This window comes from Medicago sativa, chromosome 7, assembly GCF_051527215.1.
Source record: "Medicago sativa cultivar Bolivia chromosome 7, Bolivia_mono, whole genome shotgun sequence".
Classification (NCBI taxonomy): domain Eukaryota; kingdom Viridiplantae; phylum Streptophyta; class Magnoliopsida; order Fabales; family Fabaceae; genus Medicago; species Medicago sativa.
Window position 1 is genome coordinate 52,759,940 of NC_140755.1, and position 25,240 is coordinate 52,785,179.

General features: G+C 36.1%; 1 protein-coding gene and 1 long non-coding RNA gene across 2 annotated transcripts; one reads left to right on the forward strand and one right to left on the reverse strand.

Annotated features, from left to right (window-relative positions):
* Positions 1-5,728: 5,728 nt before the first annotated feature.
* Positions 5,729-6,965, reverse strand: LOC146906689 (uncharacterized). Its single transcript, XR_015020519.1, has 2 exons — positions 6,813-6,965; positions 5,729-6,688 (listed from the first exon to the last, which is right to left on the reverse strand). It is a non-coding gene; the product is annotated as an uncharacterized LOC146906689 (long non-coding RNA).
* A 10,134-nt stretch (positions 6,966-17,099) lies between these two features.
* LOC146906690 (uncharacterized) lies at positions 17,100-22,700 on the forward strand. The gene has a single exon (XM_085730291.1). The coding sequence runs from the start codon at positions 20,951-20,953 to the stop codon at positions 22,457-22,459; it is 1,509 nt and encodes a 502-aa protein (XP_085586417.1). The 5' UTR covers positions 17,100-20,950; the 3' UTR covers positions 22,460-22,700.
* Positions 22,701-25,240: the final 2,540 nt, after the last annotated feature.

Sequence of the window (25,240 nt, forward strand, 5' to 3'; positions counted from 1 at the left end):
TTTCTGATGATCAGGGCAATCAGCAATGAAATGTCCAGGCTTCTTGTAGTTGAAGCAACCCTTCTGATCTTTTCTCTTTGAGCTTCTGAAGTTACTCATTCTGGTTAGAAACTTTCTATTCTTCTTGGCCAGATACTGCAGTCTATTGGAGAGCATAGCCATCTCAACAGCATCTTCTTCAGAATCTGAACCAGATGGTTCTTCTTCTTCAGATTCAACTACTTTGAGAGCTTTTAATGACTTGCCTTTGGATGGAAGAGCTATTGATTTACTCTTCTTAGTAGACTCATGTTCATTAATACTTAACTCATGAACTTTGAGAGAACTAACAAGATGTTCAACACTTAAAGTGTTTAAATCTTTAGCTTCCTCAATGGCAGTCACCTTTGGTCTCCATCTAGCATGCAAACTTCTGAATATCTTGCTCACATGATCAGAAGCAACATAGCTCTTTTTTAGTATTTGTAGTCCAGAGACTAGGGTTTTAAACCCTGAGTACATCTCCGCAATAGTCTCATCATCCTTCATCTTGAATAACTCATACGGATGAACCAGCATAAGAGCCTTTGCTTCTCTAACTTTCTTGCTGCCTTCATAGATTGCACAAAGAGAAGCAAACATTGCTTTAGCAGTTGACTTGTCACTCATCTTCATATATTCTGCTTTAGGAATAGCAGTGACAAGTGCTCCTCTGATAATATGATGCTTCTTGTAAATCTTCTTCTGAGCAGGAGTATGTTTCTTTCTATCAACAGCAGCTCCTTCTTCATCAAGGACTAAGTCACCAACACCTTCTTCAAGTATGTCCCATAGTTCCTCATCTAAACTAATGACATAGCTGTAGAAGTTGGCTTTCCACCAAGAAAATTCTTCAGCGTCTCCATTAAACTTAGGAATCTTTCCTATACTGGATTTCTTGTTGTCACCATAATAATATGAAACAGTAGTATGATTAGGTCCAGATCCAGAGATAGAAGTATCACTAGACATGTTTTTCTCAGATCTTTTTCTGTTACACTCTTAAGTGTTAAGGCAATAGACCAAGGCTCTAGATACCAATTGAAGGGGAGAAAAACAAAAAAAGGGGGGTTCAATTGTGTCAGACTTTTCTTCTTTTTCTCTTAACAAATTAGGACACTTGAGTTCAGAAGCAATGATGAGCTTTTGAAGTGTGATAATGTGAGTGTATGCAGTGGAATAAAACAGAGAGAAAGGGAAGAAGAAAGACACAAGCAATTATACAGGTTACTTCCAGAAACCGGAAGTAGTCCTCTCCCCCTTGCACTTCCAAGGAGAGTTCACTAAAATGTAATATCTGATTACAACTGCTCACTGCTAAAACTAGCAAGAGACTTCAAATGCTCAAGCACAACCTGCAAGAGTCTTCCTATGCTCAAGCACACAAGCAATATACTTCTATTGCTCAAGCACAACTGCAAGAGACTTCTAACCAAACAAAATTACAATGAAAAATGTTTGAGATTGAACACTTGATATACAATCAGTGGTGTTCACAATACAAATCCGATAAAACTCTTAAGACTTAAGAATTTCTAAGATATGAACTTGAAAAACAGAAATTCTAAGTGAACTTTTGGATGTGGAATGATTTCAACAGAGTTTTGGCGCTTTCAAAATGTTGTAGAGTCTTGTTCATTCTTCAAGTATTCACTCCTATTTATAGAGGTGTGAAATGAACGTTGTAAGTGCCAGCAAATCCAAAAAGAGTCGTTATTGAAGCTTGATCTTTCACCAATGATTCCTTGCTTGATTTAGTTATTGTCCTATGAAGGATCAATTTCAAATCCATTCCAGTTGAGAGGGAACATTTCTGCAAGCTTGGTTGCATATTCTGAGCTGTTATCTTGTCTTGTAGCAAAGACACAAAACATAGTAGTGGAAAAGGTGGTTGTACAGTTCGTACATAGTACAATGTCAACGCTCTTGTTCCTTTTGCAAGCAAATGCCTTCAAATACTTTTGAAATGACCGTTGCAAAGTTCCACTAGTCTTCTGCCATCTTTAGACGAGTGTTAATCCATGAAACAACTCTTGAATCCTTGAATTCCGCAACTTCAATTGATCTTCAGCTTTTGGTGAAAATAGCTTCTGATGAGGCAGCTTCTAATGATGTGGCGCTTCAGGACCTCTTGTCTTCACGAGCACTAGTCTTCAGGAGCACTTTGCCTTCAGGAGCTTCTAAGCTTCAATCTTGTTGATTCCTTTGCTCTTTATTTGCTCATTCAGAACATTTGTAAGATACAATTTTTTTGTCTATGGTCCTGTGCACTTGAACAAATATTAGCAATTCCAATTGTCAATCTTTAATACCTTGTTATCATCAAAACTCCAAAGGTTTATTGTTAAACACATTTTATTCCAACAAACCGCACATCTATGTAAGAGTACACCTCCTCTTACAAGCAACTATGTAAAAGTACACCTCCTTTTACATTTCAACATACGACTCATATGATATGATGCATGGACATACAACAACAACCCGGTAATGCACAACTTCAACATAACAACTATCATTGACAATGTAAAAGTACACCTCCAATTACATTGACTATCTCAACAACAATTGCATTATCAAGTATTCATGTCCACACATTGAACAAATCATAATTGAAATAAGAGTCATCAACATGGATCAACATACATCAACTTCAACTACAAAATATCAAAACAATTCCATATACTCCTCATGAACCAAGTAAAATGGAGCAACATAACATTTCATGATAAATGTCATATTCAACCTTCAACAATCACCCACATATCCTCAATTAATCATGTAAAACCATTCACAAAAGATTTATAAGGTAACTGGTTTAATCAAGTTCATCTATCTTACTACCATTTTCAAAATAATTGAAGCTATTGAACCAAAACCAAGTAAACAAGATCCAATGCCTCAACTAAGTATGCCTTTAGGCTACATATAAGTGCTGTAGAGTATACCTTGGCGTTTCACCGGCTAAAAACGACGAAATCATGAAATTCACTAGGTTCGTCTCACTTTATCACTTTTCAAGAAAATCCCATTTTCAAAGCAAAACAAACTAAGACTTGATGAAACCAATCACATCCATTTTTAGAAATTATATAACCAGTACACAACCTTAACCCTACTTCAATTCCATGAGAAAAACGAGTTTCCGGAAAATTGACGTTTTGGACCATTTTTCAAAAGTTAAGTGAAATTCACAAAAATCAAGTCCAATTCGATTCAAATGAAGTTCCAGTAGGTTTAAGTGTGTAAACAGAGGTTAAACAAGTTAAAAGAAACATTTTAGAAAGCCCGGATTGGTCCCTAAGTGCGTGAAGCGAAGAAATAAAAATGGCTGAACTGGGTGTTGCACGCTTAAGAGTCCGCTGCACGCTTAAGCGTCCAACTTCCAGTAGCTTCTGGGAGTGTACGCTTTTCAGTACGCTTTTGGCACGCTGGGTAGCTCTCTTAAGCGTCCTACACCAGAACAGTTCAAAAATGTTACGGGTTCCAACCCTTTTCACCCCAAAATCCCAATTTTGATCCTTCCAAACCCCAAAACTTAATCCCAAAGATGTTTATAGGTCATATACACTTCAAAACACTTTAACATGCATAAATTTTGAGATTCAAACACCAACACAACAAAATTCACAAATTCACCAAACTTCCACAACTTTCAACAACAACAACAATTCTCATCACCAATTCACCAATTCATGATACCCATTGCATCAATTCATCAACAACACATCTAACGACAACAACAACAACATATAGTCATGAAATCATCAACCATCTAACAAGCACAACATGTTTCTTCATCAATATCACACAAAAACATGTCATATACATATAAACCCATTTTGACTTACAAATTCAACAACAACAACAACAACACAATTGACATTCAATTCATGTACATAATCATGTCATCAAAATTAAGCACGAATTTCTACAACCAAATTCAAATTAACCATTTAATCAATGAATTAGGGAAAGACTACAACTATTAATTATGATTGAATTCTAACCCCCTTACCTTAGTTCTTCACAATCACCAACTAAGGCTTCACTTTAGCTCCAAAGACTTGAATCTCTAGCCTCCTCTAGCTCTCTCTAGATCTTCCTCTTCAACCCTTCCTCTTCTCTTGCTCATTCTCTCTCTACCTCTTCTCTCAAAATGAAAAATGATTAGGTAAACCCTATTCTCTCTAACACTAGAGTTTATATAGGCTCTACCTAATTGGACTCAACTCACAATGCCTTAATGGGCCTAACCCATTACTAAACTAATCCAAAATGTTTCTACCCACTTAACGGTAAAATGTAATAATAACAGTCACTCACCGGTAATAAAACAATTCACTACAACTCTCTAGCACTTAGTAAAATAATACTAGTTCTCACTAAGCACTAAAAATAATCCTCATCAAAATTACTAAATTACCTCTACTCACCCAAAATGACTCAAATACCCTTCTAACACCGAATTTTACAACTCCCAATCAAAAATACACATAGAGGCAATTCAACACATAAGAGCACATATAAACACATATAAATAATTAAATAAATAATAAAATAAATCTAGCGAAAAATCGGGCTGTTACATTGTTCCCCTAAGAATCGAACCCGGTATTCCCCGGATACGTCCTTGGAAGGAGCTTCTTGCCACTAGAGCCCAAGAAAGTTGGTTCATTACGTGTATCTCAACTGTACACATTTATCATTATTTTTTCTCATTGAACATATTTACCATAAAAATCCATTAATATGTATGTGTTTAATAGATATTATTGTTTTAATATGTATCAATATAGCATTAACCATCTCCTCCCTCCGTCTTATTTTAATAGTCGTTTTAGAGTCGTGCGCGGTTTTTGAAGAATGAATAGTTTAGTTGATTTTAATGGTAAAATTGGTATAATTTACTAAAACACTCTTATTAATTGTAGTTAGCGAAATAATCCAGTTCAGTGAAATTCAATAAATAGGGATATATTAGTGGAAAAAAATAATAAATGTTGCATTGATATTCTTAAGTCACAATTATTTGGAGACTTAAAAAAATTGCTAAAAATACAATTAAAATGGGATGGAGGGAGTAATTTGTTACTCTATCAAAGTTTGATATACTCCTTCCGTCATATAATCATTGTCTCTTTAACATTTTTTCTCTGTCTCAACAAAAGTGTCACTTTAAAATATAAATGCAACATTTTTTTTTTCTACTATTATATCATTGTTTATTGAATTTTATACAACGTAACTACTTCACTAACTACGATTAATACATATATTTTAGTAAATATTACTAGTTTTATTATTGAAATTAACACAATTAATAATTTTGCAGGAAAGCAATCACTACAAGAAATTTGCCATATAGCAACGGCAAAAACCATTGGTAAAGGTCGAAAAAACCGTTGCTATAGGTCAAAAACCTATACCAACGGCCACTTGTTGCCGTCTACAATAATATGCCTATACCAACGGCAAAATGCAGTTGCAATAGCCTATACTAACGGAAGTTTGGGCGTTGGAAAAATATTTGGAGCTATAGCAACAACTTTTTACACCTATCTTATAGCTTTTGCCCGCTCGTATATCCGTTGGTATAAGTCAAGACTGTCCGTTGCTATAGGTCTGTTTCCTTTTTTTTTTTTACAAATAATATTTTTGTCAAAAATAAAATATTTTTTATATGCACCACACAATATTTAAAGCAAAATAAACGAAAATTTCAATTATATTGTCAAATTAACAAGTCTTACAAACATGTGGAACTAACATCTTACAAACTAACAAAGCTACATACCAAGCTCTTATGCTTATAGAACTTACTTAAGACCAACTATTGATGACTTAAGCTTGGATTTCTATTAACAATTTAATCATATTCTCTTAAGAAACTGGAACTGAGAAGATTATCAACACAATCTTTGAATCATATTTGGGGCCGACACACACTTCAGCAGATGTTGTAAGGAAGTAAACTTTGAACTTGCCACTTTCACTCGTCTAAAAGATTCTGATGACCTGATGTCGATTCATTGTGCTCTCCATTCTTATTCTTTTGAAAATTAGCAGTCTATTTAATCCTTGTCATCCTAGTATAGCAAACCTGCAATAATAATTACAATTTCAGACATATAATTGCAAGTATTTTAATCAGGCTGAACAAGTATATTATAATTCTTAATGGAGATGTAGTTATCAAACTGAAAATAGAAAAATAGCAGATTATCATAGAAAGAGATAAGTCTTAATGTTCTCTTTCTTGTCCAACACAGTCAGGATCCTTTGGTTTACACAACACCAAACAGGAAACACAAAGCACACAAAAATCCTACGTCCTACAATAACAAAACACAACATTTTGCCCGCGATCATCTCGATCATATTTAAATGTCAATATTAACTCAGCACAACAAATCACAATCAGAATGTCTATTCTAGTCAACTCGCAACAAATAATGCTAAACAGTCCCTCAAATGATAATGGTATAGGAAGTACCTTGCAAGGTCTGAAGAGAAGTAGCTTTCTATTTGTAAAAATTCACATGAGGTGCTTGAAATTTGGTAGTATGATTCTTCAAGGATCAAATTACATCAAAGTATTTCAAGAATCAAACTTGCACAACGTTCTTGAACATTTGTAACTTCAAAACGGGTTTTTGTCTCCAAATATCTGGAAAAATGTTAAGTTAATATATATTAGAATATCATATTAACTTAAAAAACACAATAAACACAAATAATAAGCTGCATATTCTCAATTTGCAAAAATACAAGATTGATTAAAAAAAGTTGACCTCGACAGCCTTAGTAGGCTTGTAATTGTATGTCCATAAGCTGCCTTATCCTCACAACCAACATAGTATGACCTCATACTGCAGCATAGAACGCAACATAGAACACAAGGACAGTCCATTATCAGGGGGAAATTATAGCAAACCATATATCTCAATGAGCTAAAAATGGAAGCAACACAGTACATGTATCTTATCTTTAATGATTAATAATTCTACTTCCAAACACTTAACTACCCATGGAATCCAGGTACACTTAGACCATGCTTAAGCAACCAAATGAAGTGCCTAACTCTCTCAATCACGTTTAGCTTCCAAATTTTGGCCCATAACAGCCTCATCAAAATTACACAGCTTATTATACATGCTTGCAACAGAGAATTCGTTATTATTATCCCCATACCAGCCTTTAAATCCTTTCAATTATCATCACTCAGTGACAAAATAGCAGCAATATTCTGTTTGACACTCACTGGAGCCCAATCACCAATTAACTAATCAAATTTTTATTAAAAGAAAAATAATTAATCTACTACAAACTACAAAATTATTAATAAATTTTTGCATCATCAACAGAGAGGTGTGAAACGATATCAGATGAGAGCTGAACAAATGAAAAATTGATGTGTCGGCACTACATAACTAATTCATGAAAAACTGAATTAACTACATGTGTCAGTGTTAAACTACTACATAATTTATTAATGAAAAAGTGAAAAAAAATTTAATAGTCAATCAATATACCTCTTGGTTTATTCTCTAAAGTATGTCCCTAAAAACTTCAAAAACATGAGGCAGCAACCTTAGCAGTAGAGCTGTCAAAACGGGCCGGGCCGTACGGGCCGGCCCGAAAGCCCGAATAAAATTGAGGGCTTGGGCCGAATAATTGCAGCCCGAAATATGAAGAGGGCTTTTTAGCCCGGCCCGTAAAAACCCGCAACCCGTTAGGGCTAGCCCGTCCGGGCTCCGGGCTGCCCGGAAGCCCGCAAAAAAATACAACTGTTTTTTTTTTGGTCTGTGTGTGGTGTGGACACAGCCCAAACCCAATTGCATTAAAGATCCGACCCGGCCCAACTCCTAATTGAATTGAAAAAGAGAAGAAACCCTAATTATTCACTCCATCACTCTCACTGACTAGTCATTTGCGGCGGCTCTTCTCTTCTCAGCCTCTCAGGTCTCACAACTCACAAGCTCAGCATCTTCAGAATCAGAAGCTCACTCACTTCTCACACTCACAACTCACGGGTTCGATTTCTTCCTTTCTTCCTTTCTTCGTTTTCTGTTTTCTGCAGTTTCTTTGATCCTCATTTTTTCTTGGTTTCTAATTCAGGCTCAGCAGCTATGTTTCTAATTCAGGCTTAACAGCTCTGTTTCTTAATCTTCATCTTTTTCCAGGTTCGTATTTCTTTTGTCATTGAAGTGAACTGTGTGCATGTAATAACTTGTTGTTTTCATTATCATGATTACCAGTAGCTATAGGATTCACTGATGAATAAGAATTCCTAATGAACCACTCCAAATTCCAATAGCTATGGCATTACGTGACAGTATATACATAAAGAAATTGACAGAACTAAATTTGTGATTTAAGAACATGAAATAAAGCACAATACTGGATCTGACTGAGTTGGGTATGGTGAAAACGAAGTAGGCTCCACAACTATTTATTTATAAGTGTTAAATCTTGATGATGGCCACTATCATTTTGGCATTTGGATGACACTAAATATATATTCAATTAATTAATAGTGTAAATGTGGCATAGAGTACATCAGTACACGTTTAAATTGAAGGCATGTTTGATATAATTACATTGCGCTACACGTTTGGAGCTTACTTGAAATCACAACATGAAATAAAGCACAATATTGTCATGGTTATTCTATATTTAATGAATTGATTATTTATGTAATCTTTAATGATTGATTTTCTGGTTTAGAAGTCGTTATTCTACATTTAATTTGGCTTATAACTTGGCATATAATATTGTAGGAATTACAATCTGTTTGTGCTTCAAATATGATGGATAGTGATACTGATAGTAGTAAAAGTCATGAAAATATGTGCGTTGATGGGGAAATTGAGAGCCAAGCTAGGGAAATTCCACCGGTATCACAAATTGATCAAAATGCACAAGAAGTGGCTTCTGATCCAAAGGATAAGAAGCGTAAGCAGGGGAAGGCTAAGACCAAGGCCAAGAGAAAGGGCAAGGCCCTAACATCTGACGTGTGGCATTATCTTGTGAAAGTTGGTATTGTAGATGGAGTAGAGAAATGTAGATGCAAGGCGTGTCACAAATTATTGACTTGTGAATCAAGCAGCGGAACTAGTCATTTAAAGCGCCATGTAGATAGTTGTAACAAGACTATCAAAAATCATGATGTGGGTGAAATGATGATTGATACTGAAGGAAAATTGAGAAAGAAAAAGTTTGACCCTATGGCTAATCGAGAAATTTTAGCTAGAATCATGATTACACATGGTGCACCATTTAATATGGTCGAGTGGAGGGTGTTTAGAGAATACCAAAAGTTTTTGAATGATGATTGTGTTTTTGTTAGTAGAAATACTATAGCCAAAGAGATTTTGAAAGTTTATGGTGATGAGAAGCAAAAGTTGAAATCACAGTTGGCTCAAATTCGTGGGAGAGTTTGTTTAACTTCTGATTGCTGGACTGCATGCACCAATGAAGGTTATATTTCTTTAACTGCTCATTATGTTGATGTGAATTGGAAGTTACAAAGTAAGATTTTGGCATTTGCCCATATGGAACCCCCACATACTGGGAGAGAATTAGCATTGAAAGTGTTGGAAATGTTAGATGATTGGGGCATTGAAAAAAAAGTTTTTTCCATCACTTTAGATAATGCTTCTTCAAACAATAGTATGCAAAACTTTTTGAAAGAACATTTAGGGTTATCAAATAGTTTGTTGGCTGATGGAGAATTTTTTCATATAAGATGCTCAGCTCACATCTTGAACCTCGTTGTTCAAGATGGACTCAAAGTAGTTAGCGATGCATTACATAAGATTAGGCAAAGTGTGGCTTATGTGAGGGTAACAGAAAGTAGGACACTATTGTTTTTCGAATGTGTTAGAACTGTTGGTGATATTGATACAACCATCGGATTGAGATTAGATTGTGTTACTCGATGGAATTCCACTTTTATAATGCTTCAGACCGCACTTATTTATCGTCGTGCTTTTTTTAGTTTAAGTTTGCGGGATTCAAATTTTAAGTGTTGTCCTACAAGTGAGGAGTGGAGAAGGGCTGAAATAATGTGTGATATTTTGAAACCATTTTACAATATTACAAACTTGATATCCGGCTCTTCATATCCTACTTCAAATTTGTACTTTGGTGAAATATGGAAGATAGAGTGCCTTATAAAATCTCATTTGACAAGTGAAGATCTTTTGATTCAAAAAATGGCTGCAAGTATGAAGGAGAAATTTGATAAGTATTGGAGTGACTATAATGTTGTTTTGGCATGTGGGGCTGTTCTTGATCCAACCAAAAAGCTTAACTTTTTGAAGTTTGCTTATGAAAAACTTGACCCACTCACTAGTGAGGAGAAGTTGAAAAATGTTAAGATGACTTTGGGGAAGCTTTTTTCCGAGTATATCAAGAATGGGATTCCTTCTGATCTAAGCTCTTCACAAGTCCAAACGAGCTATAGAGGAGGAACTCCAATTATGTCATCTTCATATGATGTAAGTTTATATATTCTTTATTTATTTTATTCTTTTATTAATTATTTTGTTTTTTTTTGTATGAATATTTTGTAACTTGGTTAGGTTGGGTGATTTGTAGGAATTTGAAGAATATGAAAGCCAATCAAGTAACAACACCGGAAAATCTGAACTTGATACTTATTTAGACGAGTCTCGGATGCCTCAATCTGCAGAATTTGATGTCTTAGCTTTTTGGAAGGAAAGAAGTCGTAGAAGTCCAAATCTTGCAAAGATGGCTTGCGATATATTGAGTATTCCAATAACAACGGTGGCATCAGAATCTGCGTTTAGTATTGGCGCCCGAGTTGTGAATAAGTATAGAAGTTCAATGAAAGATGATTCTGTTCAGGCTCTCTTGTGCGCACGTAGCTGGCTACATGGTTTTGAAGGTATGTTTTTCCTATGTTGATGCTGCTGCGTTTAAAGTTCTATCATTTATTGCCTATTTTGCTATGTTGCTGCTGCTGTGTTGCTGATGTGTTTATTTATTGCCTATTTTTAGTTTATATAAATGCTTAAGCTAGAGCCAAAACAGTAGAGAAATTGAACTTTTATCTCTTGAAATTACTACTGAATTGCATATGAAAAATTGTCTTGAAATTTTTGCTATTGAATTGCCACTAAACAAGTAGTGCCACAAAACAGCAATAACAAACAATACAACAGGGATCACCAACATTGTGATCAAGTTTCACAACTACCTATTGATGCAACAGACTTTGCAAATACCACATCAGACCCAATTTGCCAAACAAAAAGCTAGGGACACTGATGCACCTCCCACAACCAATTTTGTTATTCTTATGTCTCTCTTTATACTTTAAGCGTTTAATTAAACGGTCATGCTTTTATGCTTCTATATTTAACAATCAAATTTCTTAATTTGTAGAATTATATGATGACAACAATGATGTTCGAGAAGATGAAACTAATGGAAGTGGACAAGCATCAAACAGTGTGGAAGTTGTGAACCTTACTGAAGATTAAGTGACTTTGTTTGGGAGTGACTTTTTGGATCTCATTAAAACTTTTGTTATGTTATTTTGGATAATTGGTATTTTGAATTTAGAATCTTAATCATTCTGGATAATTGGTGACTTATGATAATGTTACTTTGGACAATTGTTATTCTGCAATGTTACTATTACTATGGATAATTGTTATTCTGCTTGATGATTTGTGTTTTTTGTTGTGATGTTCTTGTTCCTCCTTCTTAGGTAGTGATTCATTGTTTGCACTTTAGTGGCTTTTTGGTTGGGAGGCAGTGAGGCACTCTTTTATTTCTTTCTGCCAATGTTACTCTTTGTTGTTGTAACTTGTAGGCTTGTAGCAACTTGGCTTTTGCAAATCTTCTTAATTTAATGAGTATGCCGTTAAACAAAATGTGTTTAAACTAAAGAATGAAAAAAAAAAAAAAAGTATGTCCGGGCTGGCCCGTTAGCCCGGGAGCCCGTATAGGGCCGGGCTCGGGCTCCATTTTTCGAGCCCATATTCAAACAGGGCTTTTTAGCCCGGCCCTAAAAAGCCCGTTGCCCGACCGGGCCGGGCCTAAACGGGCCGGGCCGCCCGTTTTGACAGCTCTACTTAGCAGGCATTTGACAAGCGTAACACACAACAGAACCTTGGGATATAGTGCCACCATTTCCAATCATGCATGATTAACTACTTCAACAAAAACCCAATAATTTTATAAATAAAAACATCAACAATAATAAAGAACATTGATAAAATTAAATTAACATAATGAATGAGATATAGTAAAAACAAAGATGATATCAGAATAATGACTTAAATCTGTTTGTTCTGTGAGTTTCGAACGGCTACACATAAAGGAGATAATTGGATTTTTTTTTTGTTTTCGAAGAAGCAAATAAGATATTGGCTTTGTATTTTGAACCCAAATAAGAAAAAGAATTTTATAAATTCTTAACAGTGGATTGCTACCTATACCTCTAAGTGCAAAACTTAAATGGATTTGTGTTAGTTTGTCTTGTGTTATTCAAGAATACAAATTAAAAGATCGGAAAGTAGTTGGAAACTTTGAATTGAAAGGACTCCTTGACATGGCTCACATCATAATGGAAAACAAATTAATCAAGTTAACACAAGAAAGATCAAGCATCAATAATGTCCTCAATAATGTAAATATTTTCAAGTTCTTTTGTATATGTCAACAGCAAAACCTGCAGGCCAATTAATTATAAATTAACCATCATTCATTGCTATTCACCAGGCAAAAAGTAATACTCAAAAACTAACAAAGTTTAACACCAGACTATACACATCAACCATTACCATATACTTTCAAAATTAGAACTAAGAGACCAAAATTAGAACAATTTGTATATATTCGTAACAGAATGTGCAATTAGGTCTAAATAATAATCCATTCTCAATAATCACCAAAATTAGCATCTAACCTTTCATTGACAAAGAATCATTTTAAAGGGAAAATAGCATTCAAGGAGATCTCCAACCTCGAGTACAGCCCAAAGGAATATTTTATAAACCATGTAGCACCATAAGCTATAATGCTTAGAATTGAAACAATTATATACAAACACCTGGACATTCGTTTTCTAAGTGAGATTGTTGAGCACATTATACTTGACTCTTGCAGTTACCCTGCCATCAATGATTGCTCTCCCCAAAAGCAACAACAACAAAATATCATGGTCAAAGAATGCATTATTATAGTATTAATAAAACCTCCGTAGCTTTGACACTGAAACGTCCCACACCGACACACATCACTGCAAACGAATATGAAAAAACATTCCATTAAAAGGCTAAATAGAAATAGTAACAATGTGGCTCCTTATATGGGAAAAAGCATGCATGTCCCCTAAAAGAACATAATCTTGCTAACACCAAATACTTTCACACATAATCTAAATATTTTACACATAATCTAAAAAAATAATCCCTCCATTCAAGAGTCCTTTATAGCGATAACTGTAGAAAAATGTTTATTTTAAGAGATTTTCAGTCAAATTTTAAGCACGTTTAGGAAATCATAAGTGCTTATCATGACAAGTGCTTGTGCTATAAGCTTCAAAAAAGCAGTTCATCCAAACAGGCCCTAAAACAAATTATTAACAATTGTATATGTTTAGAATAATACGCAACAATATTAATTACAAAAGGTAAAACAAAACAATAACAAGTTTCAATTTCAGAAAAGCCACATTTATTTTAAATGACCTACAAAAATCTCGAAGATGGACATATTAATAGAATAAATCATCATAGCAAATTTAAAATTTAAAAAACTAAAACAAAACAACAACATATCAGAAGGTTCATCAGATTCATAAAAAACAAGCATCAAATTAATATAATTAACATAATCAAAACCCTACCACGGAACCATAGAATCCACAGAACAAAATGGAAAATCCAAAAAACTATGTAACTAACCGGCCTGAGCAGGAGGAAGAGGCTTAGAAAGAAACAGAGCAGACTTATTGGGCTTGCCTTGTTCCTTGACAACAACTTTCTTCTACAGGAGCAGCATCTTTGAGTTGTTTAGATACAAAGAGCTGAGAAGTGTCTTCAGCGTCATCACCAAGCAAATCAAATGGATTCGGCCATCTATTAAATGACTCTTTGAGCTTGAAGCTATAAAAAGCTACTTTCCTCTTTAAGCTTTTGTGGGTTTCGCGGCGACGGCGAGTTGATGAGAGGGTTTCGCGTGGGTTTCGAGGCGACGGTGGGTTTGAGGGTTGATGAGAGGGGCGATGTTGATAGATTGATGAGAACGATTGAAGATTTAGAGGGTGGATGAAGATTGGGGTTGTTTCGCAGAGGAATGTGGTTTGGACGATATAAGAAAGTAGATTTGGGGTTCTAATGAATTTAAATGGGGCTACACGACTTGATATGTATTGGTCTCAAAATCCTCCCCTTCCCACGAGTTTTTAAGTCAAATGGACATCATCCCACTTAAAACCCCTGTATTAATAAGTGTTTTTTTGCACTAGTGGTTGTGAGAATCGATTCTATTGGAAATTGATTGAAAGGATGTGTGATTGAGTTCAGGGAAGGCGGGATCTTGAATATGAGACGATCTGGATTTAATTTGGGGTGAGGATCGATTTGGGATTAAGATTTCTCAAACTAGGGATTGAAGTTTTTGTTCTGTGAGGAGTTTTGTGGTGTGAGAGAGAGAAATACGAAGGAAAAAAAATTAAAAGAGGGTGAAAAAATTGAGCGCTTGTGTTTGGCGGTATCTGAATATTTGGTGAAAATTGGGAAAATTTGGGCGCGTTTTATCTCGGATCCTATATCAACGGACAGTTTGGAATTTCGGTTGTTATAGGCTATCTATATCAACGCCTTCTTTTACGGTTGCTAAAGGTGACTGTTGCTATATGGCAAATTTCTTGTAGTGAATTGGCTGTTGCTAAGAAAGTTACAACCTTTGACAGAGCAAACTCTATGAGAACTTCTAATCCATCTTTTATTGCTGTCGTGCGTCCATCATACATTGATGCTGCTTGTAATCTGGTAAGCTGCCTACAAAGATTTTGCTTAAAGCTCATAACTTTTTTTAATGGATGAAGGTCGTTCTTTTTTGTATTAATCCTCTGGTTCATAGGAGAAGCGGGCCCTGATTATTTGAAGTTCGGTCGTGAAGAAGTATAACCTAGCCAAAAATTGTTCCACCCAAAATCGAACTCAGGTTCTCCTGAATGATTCGCCCTTGAAAAACAACTATAACAAATGACCAAATTTTACCCATTGAGTAGGGTCAATAGTATTTATTTTTAGTTAAATATGTTTGGTCCCTATAAACATCTCTGATCAAAATTTTGTCCCAACAATTTTATATGGACTTAACTCAGATTTGTGGTATTTTGTAAGGAGTAAGGACTACAAACATACCAAGTGAGTTTGGTAAAAGACACTTATTAGGTTTAGGCAAAAAGCAAGGAGATATTCATCTTAGGTTATTAAATGGGAGAGTTTGGCATGCAAGGTACCTAATTAGGAAAGGCAATAGAAAAGGAGAAAAATTTGAAATGTACTCAGGTGAATGGAAGACATTTGCAGAAGACAACAACTTGAAAGTTTGTGATGTTTGCACTTTTGAGCTCTTTCCTACTAGCACTATACTTACCTTCATTGTTCACATGTTTAGGGATTCTTTTGAGACATAGACAATTGAATTTGTCCAATATTTCAAGGTAGGATCAAGTTCAATTTTGTTTGAAAACTATTTCTACCTTGTGCAGAATCAACAAACTAAGGAAGGGACATGAAAATCATCTTTACTACCAAATCACCATCACACAAACCGAAGAGTTTCAAAAATGTTCTATGCACTCAATGTTTCATCCAGTTCATGTTTTTCAACACTACTATTAACCAAAAAATTGTACAACTAATATTTTGCTTCTCTTTGATGTTTTTCGTCTGAGCTTCACTTGATGGAATGTAATGCCTACTTTGTTGTTTTTCTTCATGAATTTTTGCATTTGTCTCCGATGTTTATATTTCTTTTATACAAAAAAAAAAAACCTTCAAAATAGTCTTTGGATGAGGATAATAATATATTAACCCACTTAAATTAATTTATTAAAACAGACACAAATACACTACACCCGACACCTCGTACGTCAATTCGCCACATCACTCAATATCATAGGTTGAAGTTTCTCTAGCATAAATCCACATGACTATGTTGCCGCAAAAAGATCAGCTTCGAAATTTACCTTGCAGAAACAAACACCACAGGTTGCTTCCTGCATCTTGAGGGAGGCTAGCAGTAACCTCCTGGAAGCTTGAAGGTCAGCTTGGATTGTGGCGTTTAAGCCTTTGAGCAAGTCTATCAATAAAACTCACATGCTCCTTTGTAGTATCGGATATTATGATCAGGACATGTTGCTCCACCTTCACAACCATGCCAGTACAACTTTAACATTGTTTCCGGGTTCAAAATATTTACAAAGTTCCTTTTCATTTACTGCAAAAGTTTTCTAATAATAAAGCCAAAAAAAATATGCAGACTTACATGATAACCCTTTCTTCACCACTGTCATACCCCAAATTTTGACCACTTTGCTCTGTTTTTACCTATTTTTGTCCGTATTTTAAAACGGCTGAATTTCTCTTCTTTTCGCTTTAACGAGTTAAAACCTTTCCCAGTCGTTTTTTAAAAACGTCTCAAACGCTTTTTCACTTTAAATATGTAAAGTCATTTAGTCGTCTTTTAAAATTTTTGAGGCTTTATTTTACAGTTCAAAGTGAAATTCTTTTTGTCCAAGCTTCAATCATGTCTGTTGCGCGCCAGCATTTTAAAATATTTTACGCGCTCTTTTTAAGCATTTAGTGTCATGTTTTTATTTTTATTTCCTTTAAAAGCCTTTAATTTAAAATTTCCTCTTTGTCCCTTTTTAAACTGCTTTAAAAGAATTTTGTTCGCACTTTAAAACGCCGTGTTATTTTAGACGTTTCAGTCCAAATTTCGGCGGAGAAGTATTTTAAAATACCTAATTTATTGAAAAAGTTTTTTATTATTATTATTGTTGCTGCTTTATTACTCTTATTTTTATTCTTCTCTTTTCTTTTGTGTTTGTTTTAAAAAAATATTAATAATAAATTATTTTGGTCTTATTAAACATGCCACTTACGTGACATTCCATTTCCTCCCCTTTTAATTTCTTTTTTATTTTCATTATTATTTGTTATTTTGTTTTAAGTCTTTTGTGTCGATGTGTCAAGCTTCTAGTGGTCTTTTGGTACAAACTTTTCCCCCAAGTCTCATTTTGTCTTGCTGTCATGTAGCAGAGGCTCTTTAAGGGCAGTGTGGTAATTGCAATTTATCAGGGGAAAACCCTAAAAATAGCAGTATTTATAGAGCATTAATTGCACAGCACTGTTCACCCAATCATTGACTGGAGCCGCAGCTTTTCCATCAGAAACCCTAATTTCTCTTTTCAATTCCCAATTTCGAATCAAACCACAAAAAAAATAAAAAATGTCAAGAACAACATGAACACATGAAGAACACATGAACATGAGCTTATTTGCCAGAATCATCTTCCATCAAAAACACTAATCACCATAGCCTCAAATCCGAATCCAATTGTCTTACAACAACACAAATCCGATTTCACCACTTTTACAACCTCAAATCACGAGCAATTTTCGGACTACAACAATAACCAAAGCACATCGGTTCAGATTCACCGATAACAACTCAGTACAAGTTCAAAAAGGAAGAAGAAAGTGAAAGGAAGCACAGCTGAGTCGGATCTGGACATATAAGGAAGGAGCAGCAGCTTGTTTTCTTTTCTTTACAAGTCCAAATTGATCTACAAGAGGTAATCCCACCACTCCTTTCTTTGTTTCAATTTTCGTTCATAAACTTTTCTTTCAAAAAATGACGAATCTAAAAGTGTAGATCTATGATTTTGTATTTGTTGTTTGAAATTTTTGAGTTGATATTCGGTATGAGGGGAAAAATGGAATGTTAAAAATGTAAAAAAAATTGGAAACGGAGAGTTTTTGCTTTCCGGTACGGCGGCGCCGCCACCTTTGGCCGGGAGCCACCGTACCGGAGCTTTGGAGCTCGCCGGAATCTGAAATTCCTAAGAACACCAACGTGTTCTGTGTTATAATGAAAGAGAAGCTTTTGTTTTGTAAAATTGTATTAGAAAGAAAACCAAGGCATAAGAGTTTTTTTAGGCAGCAACAACACTTTTATATGCTGCCATGACCCATTTTAAGTGAACCGACCCAATCTGCTGACTTGCTCCAACTGTAAATCCAGCAGCAGCCCATTTAGAAATAGCTTTAGCTCGCTGCTGCTTGTTTGCAGTAGGTTTCTGGTTGCTTTTTACACCCTCAGTACTACTGTCTAAACCTCCATATCTGCTTTTGTTTTCTTTCCCTGCATGTTTGTGACATTTTAAGCAACCCTTTTTTATAATGAAATTCATGCATTTTCATTCAAAAAACTCATACTAACACTTTGACTATTTTTTTTTTTTTCTTCCTCACGTATGTTCTTTGGTACTTTAATGATCATTTTTTCCTCTAAATTTGTCTTAGCGTTTTAAAGCTTTATGTTAGTATGTGATCCTTTTTGGCATGCGGACCCAATACCTTGTTATGTTATGCTTTATCTTACTACATGGTTGGATTAATTGTCATGCATTTTAATTCAAACATCTTTTATGTCATCCATTTTTTTACTATGCTTCCTGCGTTTTATTGATGCTTTAACCCGTAACACTTTGGTTCATGCATGTTCTTAATATTTTCATTTCATGATTTTATACATGGTTAAGTGTAGCATATAAGATCTTTATGCCTTTTGTGTCTATTTTGTTCCCATTGCCGTAACACTTTGGTTCATGCATATTCTTAATCTTCTCATATCATGTTTTATACATAATTAATTTTTGCACCTAAGGCCTTTATATCTCCACTGACTCATGATCTAATAGTCTACTACATTTCAATTCTGGCATCATCTCTAATATTGCACCATGCATCTTTTAATTCTTGATAGGTGATTTATTCTTTTATTTTGCTTACCTTTTAGTGTGTGTTTTAGGTATTGATGTAATTTATTTTGAGCATTTTATTTCTTGTCTTAGAATGGATCTAGGGTGGTATGTAATAGCGTAGTAATTGCACACACCGACACTTGCACCGACACCATATCACTTTATTTATCGCTTTTATCTCGCTTTATATTTCCGCATCGTTACGCTACTTTACCGTTAGTTTAGTCAAACTTTTTTATCTCAAAAATCAAATAAGCGAAAGTCAAATTATTTTCTTAATAAACCTTGGGTCCAAATCCAAGTTGTTTTCCCTTTATTTTCTTAATCAAATTCCTAAATGAACTTTAATTAAACTTAGACAAAATTTCTCAAATAAAATGAAACAACCTCACTTCTATTTTATTCTTCTATGCCTTGAGGTCTCGCAATCCTTCTCAAAAATCATTTTCAAAAATCAAACTAAAATCAACCCAACCCACAAAAATATTTTTAAGAACGAACTACGGCGGTTTTGATCCCTTTTAAAGGGTACGTAGGCAGAGGCTTTAATCCTTTCAAATCGATCAAATAAAAATAACCAAAAACTCCAACTTCTTCTCCCTCCATTCTTTCACTCATACTTTAATCAATAAATTTTCAAATAAAATAAAGTTAGAAAGAGGTTCTCACGGAGTACCGTGAACGACGCGGGTGCCTAACACCTTCCCGAATCGTAACCAACCCCCGGATCCAAAAAGGGTTTTTCAATCTCTTTTTCCCTTCCCAAGAATAAAATCGAGCAAGTCCGGTAGATTGAAGGTTCAAGTCTAATTAATGGCTTGACACCCGAAAATCTTGGTCTACAAAAATGGCGACTCCGCTGGGGATCCTACGCGGGTTTAGCCCACCTTTCTTTCTTTATGCTTTATCATTTGTGTATACTTTGTAATTATTTTTAACGTGAGTGGTGAGACAAAGTCCTATACCCGGACTTGAGTGAAATATAGGATTTAGGACGGGGTAAAATCATAGTGACATACCAAGAGCATTCTTGGACCATGTTTACAAGTGATAACCCTACTCGGCGGAGGCCTCACGGAAGGTAGTAGTCTTGTTAACATGAGCATTCGTGTTGGCGTTATTACTTTCAATGTGAGTGTCCGGTGAAGCCGTGGACCTTAGTAACCCTTAACCCCACTTGGCCTTTTTAGGACGTAGTGCGGAGACTGAACCAAGAGCATTCTTGACTTTAGTTGTCACGCGATACTACACTCAAACTAGACTTCCTTGTGAATGATATTGGACTAGGAGCATTCCTACGCACCGATAAATTCATAAGGGTAGTTGTAATTTGGGAACCTTGGTAGAACCCTTGTTACATGTGCAAATGGAAACCATAGTCCTTACCAAATGGCGTTGTGATCCCTAAACTCCAACTTTGTGGAACTTAAACCTCATCATGTATTCTATGTATTCTAGCATAATCATGCATACATGCATTCATTCATAAACCTTTTTTTCATCAAAAATTGAAGGACTTAGCCAAGTTATTTGTAAACATCAAAGGAATGGACCTTGTAAGAATGAACACCAAGCAATACAATTTCAAAAAAAATCTTAACTAAGCCTTTGCTTTTGTTAAAGAACTTCGTCCTTGGTTTCGTTCTTACCTCTTGAAAAAGGAACCGATTGCGATATCTTTACAATTTTCAAATGAAACCCTGTTCCTCTACAATGTTTACAGATTAGCTTCGATAAGTCCTTCAACAAAAAAATGTATATTTTTGCATAAACATATCATGCATCACTTTGCATCCATAGTTTCTACTCAGTGTCTCACATTGTGTCTTCTCAATAAAAGGTCAATCCATCAGTCTACTCGTATCTACAACACTCAGGCAAATCAGAATGGATCATCTTGGACAAGAGAACCACAAGCTTCGTGAAGAGGTGATAACCCTCCGGGCCGAAAATGAGATTTTGAGGAACTTAGTGTCTTTGATTACGGTTGCACAGAGTCAACCATCATCTCTTCCTATTGTCAGTACTCAAGCTCAGACGGTTGCTTCCACAACTCCGATTTCAACAGTGTTTGCTAGTACTCCTCAACATGCTATGTTGGAAGGTTATCTCTGGAACACACCTTTAAGTTCTGGTGAAATATTCCGTCCTGTTATCTCTAAGGTTCAAGCTCCTTTTGTGCAACAGACAATGCCTATCCCTCAATTAGGCCCTTTGATCCCTCAAGCTGCTATGACCTACTCAGCTCCTTTGATTCATGCTACTCAGCAGGGCCCTAGACCCATCTATCACTCAGGAAATGTGGTTGCATACGACCGGATAGCTGAACTGGAAGAAAAGTTTGACAAAATACAATTGGAATTGAAAGCTCTCCGTGGGAAAGAACTGTTTGGGAAAAATGCTTATGATCTTTGCTTGGTTCCCAATGTCGTTATACCACCCAAATTCAAAGTCCCTAATTTTGAGAAGTACAAAGGGAACACTTGCCCTGAGCTTCATTTGGTAATGTACGTGAGAAAGATGTCTGCTCAAGTAGGTAATGATGAACTCCTTATCCACTGTTTCCAAGATAGTTTGACTGGTGCTGCACTGATATGGTACATGGGTCTGAGCAAGGATGATATCAAAATTTTCAAGGATTTATGCGAGGCTTTCGTCCAGCGATATAACTACAACTTGCATTTGGCCCCAGACAGAAAGGAACTGCAGGCCATGACCCAAAATGATAATGAATCCTTCAAAGCTTATGCCCAACGATGGAGAGATGTCGCCGAACAAGTCCGTCCACGTCTAGAAGAGAAAGAGTTGACCGAGATTTTCCTGGAAACTCTGGATCCGTTCTATTTTGAGCATATGCTTGCAAGTGCATCTGGCGATTTCGCGGATATGATGACCGCGGGCATGCGTATTGAAGATTGGGTTCGAAAAGGACATTTGATCAAAGAAGTTGTTGCCACTAATGGTTCAGAAGAGGAAGACCAGGAAATGAGTATGGCAGAAATTCAGCCTCAACAACAGTATCTGGCTTATCATCCTGTGGCCGCTATTATGCCTGTCACAAATGCTCCGCAAAGTTCGGGTTATCAACCCCAGTTTCAGCAATATCCACAACAACCTCGACAACGCATTTCAAGGAAACAGATTGACCCTATTCCCATGACGTATGCAGAGTTGTTTCCAAAGTTGCTTGAAAGGAATTTGGTCTCTCCCAAGGCACCTCTACCAATGCCAGCAAAATTGTCAGCCCGGCATAGGCCCGACCTCTTTTGTGCTTTCCATCAAGGGGCACCAGGTCATGATATTGAGCACTGTTGTGCGTTGCAGAAGATAGTTCAGAAGTTGATCCAGAAAAATCTCATACCTTTTGAAGAGTTTGAATTGGAATATGCAAGTTAATCCGCTATCGGATCTTGGAACCTGATGTTGATGCATTGAATGTTTAGCTGCAATTGGGTCTTTGCTGATGTTTCTTTCTACTACTCATCTGTTTAATTAATATGTTTGTTTGTTGCTTTATGTTTTTCAAAAAAAAATCCTTTCGTCCTACCCGAGACGAAAGTGAACTTGTTTAGGGCTTTTTGCTTTATGTATTTTCATCATTAATTAAAAAGTCGCTTTGATCCCGACTTTATTTTTATTTTGTGCTTTTTCTGGAAAAATGGTAATACAAAAAACCAAAAAAAAATTCTTTTTCTTTAAATCATTTTCACATACCTGCATAATCATAATGTTTATATCAATAATCAAATCATGCATTAATAAACCCGTTGAACACTTTAACCCTATGCTCTCTCTCGACTTTGAGTTCTCTGTGTTCGAAACAGAAGAAAAGGAGGATGAAAGTTTCCTAAATGTGATATATTGCCTACTAGGGCATTTTGGCCGTCGAAGCTGCAAGTATCAAGAAAGATTGTCCAGAAGAGGACTTTCATGTACAAAGACTGGCACGAGATGCTTCCATCTGCCTGCAGGGATATTGTACTTCAAGTGCACACTTTAACAGGGGCAACCCCCCCACCATCCCTCAATATACAATATAAAAGCAGTGCCCCACATGGAGGTCAGAGTTTCTGTCAACGGGAATTCCAATGAAAGCTAAGCTGGATTGAATTTAAAAGTGTTATTGCAATGTGCCCTGTACAGTTATGACAAAAGGATAAAGCAAGTATTTCACAAAGAAGGCTCGTCCCCGTGAAAGTCAAGAAAGTGGCTTTGTGCTAACAATGTGTTACCTGATTCCAGGGGCAATGTATGCCTAATTACCAAGGATAGTGATGAACTTGTGTGTCCTATGAATGCCAGTGCAGTCAAGAAATACTTTGTTAAAATGAAAAGCTCGATAAGTCGCAAACTGGAAAAAGCGGCTTAGGCAAAAAAGAGCGTCTCGATGGACTGAAAACCCGAAAGGGCGGTCCATGCAAAAGTTAGAGACATGTAAAAAAAAAAAGTGATAAAAAAAAATGTGTTTATCCTGATAGGTTGACACCCGCAAGGGCGACCTATGCAAAAGTTAAGGATTGTGACAAAGTAACTGCATCTGGTCGGACATGACTCACTTGGGGCAATTCTGCGTCAAAAGACGTCCGATTTATGGCAAGGTAACTGCATCAATTCAGATATGATTCATCTGGGGCATTTTCAACTGTCAAAAGACCTTCGACATGAAGCATCTGCAAATCAAAGACTCGGAACAGTGGAATTCAAAGTTGTTAGAGAACATAGCGGTTATCGTGTTCAATGTACCTTTTCCAATATAATTACCATTTTCCAAACTTTTTAAAATCTTTGGACCCACGCCTTTGGCAGGTCACCACTCCTTTACATCTAATTTGAGCCTGTGCCCATTTATTTGAAATTCTCATTTATTGTGTTTGCATAATTTTCTTCTATTTTTGATGTGAATACTTAAAGCAAAAAATAAAAAAAAATCTTTTTTAATGTCTTTTGAAAAGCATAAACAACAGGTACATCTTCTTTGAATTTATGAGTAGTAGAAACATACATCAACATTCGTCCCAAGGACAGTTAAACTCTGCAAGATAGTTATGGACAAGTGTTGTGCGATGACCTCTGTCAAAAAAAAAAAAAAGAAAAAAAATACAAAAAAAAAAGGAAGAGCTCGCTAAGTCGAAAACCCGAAAGGGCGGCTTAAGCCAAAAATGAGCGTCCCGGTGGATTGAAAACCCGAAAAAGGCGGTCCAGGCAAAAATTAGGGGCATAAGAAAAAATATACTCCCGGTGGATTGAAAACCTGAAAGGGCGATCCAGGCAAAAGTTAGGGACTTTAAAAAAAAAAACAATACAAAAAATGAATAAAAGACAGAGGTATCACAGTTCAAGTGGGCCAAATGGAAAGAATGCACTTTGTGCTGGCTTACGAGTGGCGACTTTTGCTGGAATGGTTGATTGAGAAATGGCGACTTTTGCCGGTGATTTGATGAATGGCGACTCCTGCCTATGGTTTAATTGACGGTGTCTCCCATCTGTGGCTTGATTGATGTATTTTATCCCTTAGAGATGGCGACTTCTGCCAAATTGTTGATTGATGAGCTGTTTCCCCAAGAGGATTAATTATGGGGCATTCTGTCTCCAAGCGGTTTGATTACGGGGCATTCTCCCTTCAGTGGTGTGGTTATGGGTTGTTCGCCCACCAGTGGTCTGAGTTTGAGCTTTACCCTGACAGTGTTTAACTCATCTCCAGTAATGTTATCCCCAATGAAGATTGCCGAGTGTTTGTACTGCGGTGTCAGTCTATCTCTCATCTTACCTATCCTCTTTTGTTTCATCAAGTTCACCTGTCATATACAGTCATACATTCATACATTCATGTACTCATACATTCATTCATACATATAATCATGCATATAAACATTCATGCACGTATTGCTTGCATACAAATATCATTTATACATGATTGCATTTACCACCTCGTATCTTATGTCAACTGTATCTCATAAAAGCGTCTACCCCAGTGTGTCTGGTCCAGATATGTCACTCACTGTAAGCCCGGTGGATTCCGGCGAACTCTTACCAAGCCCGGTGGATTCCGGCGAACTCTTACCAAGCCCGGTGGATTCCGGCGAACTCTTACCAAGCCCGGTGGATTCCGGCGAACTCTTACCAAGCCGAGTGGATTCTCGCAAACCCTTCATCAAAAGCCGAGTGGATTCTCGCAAA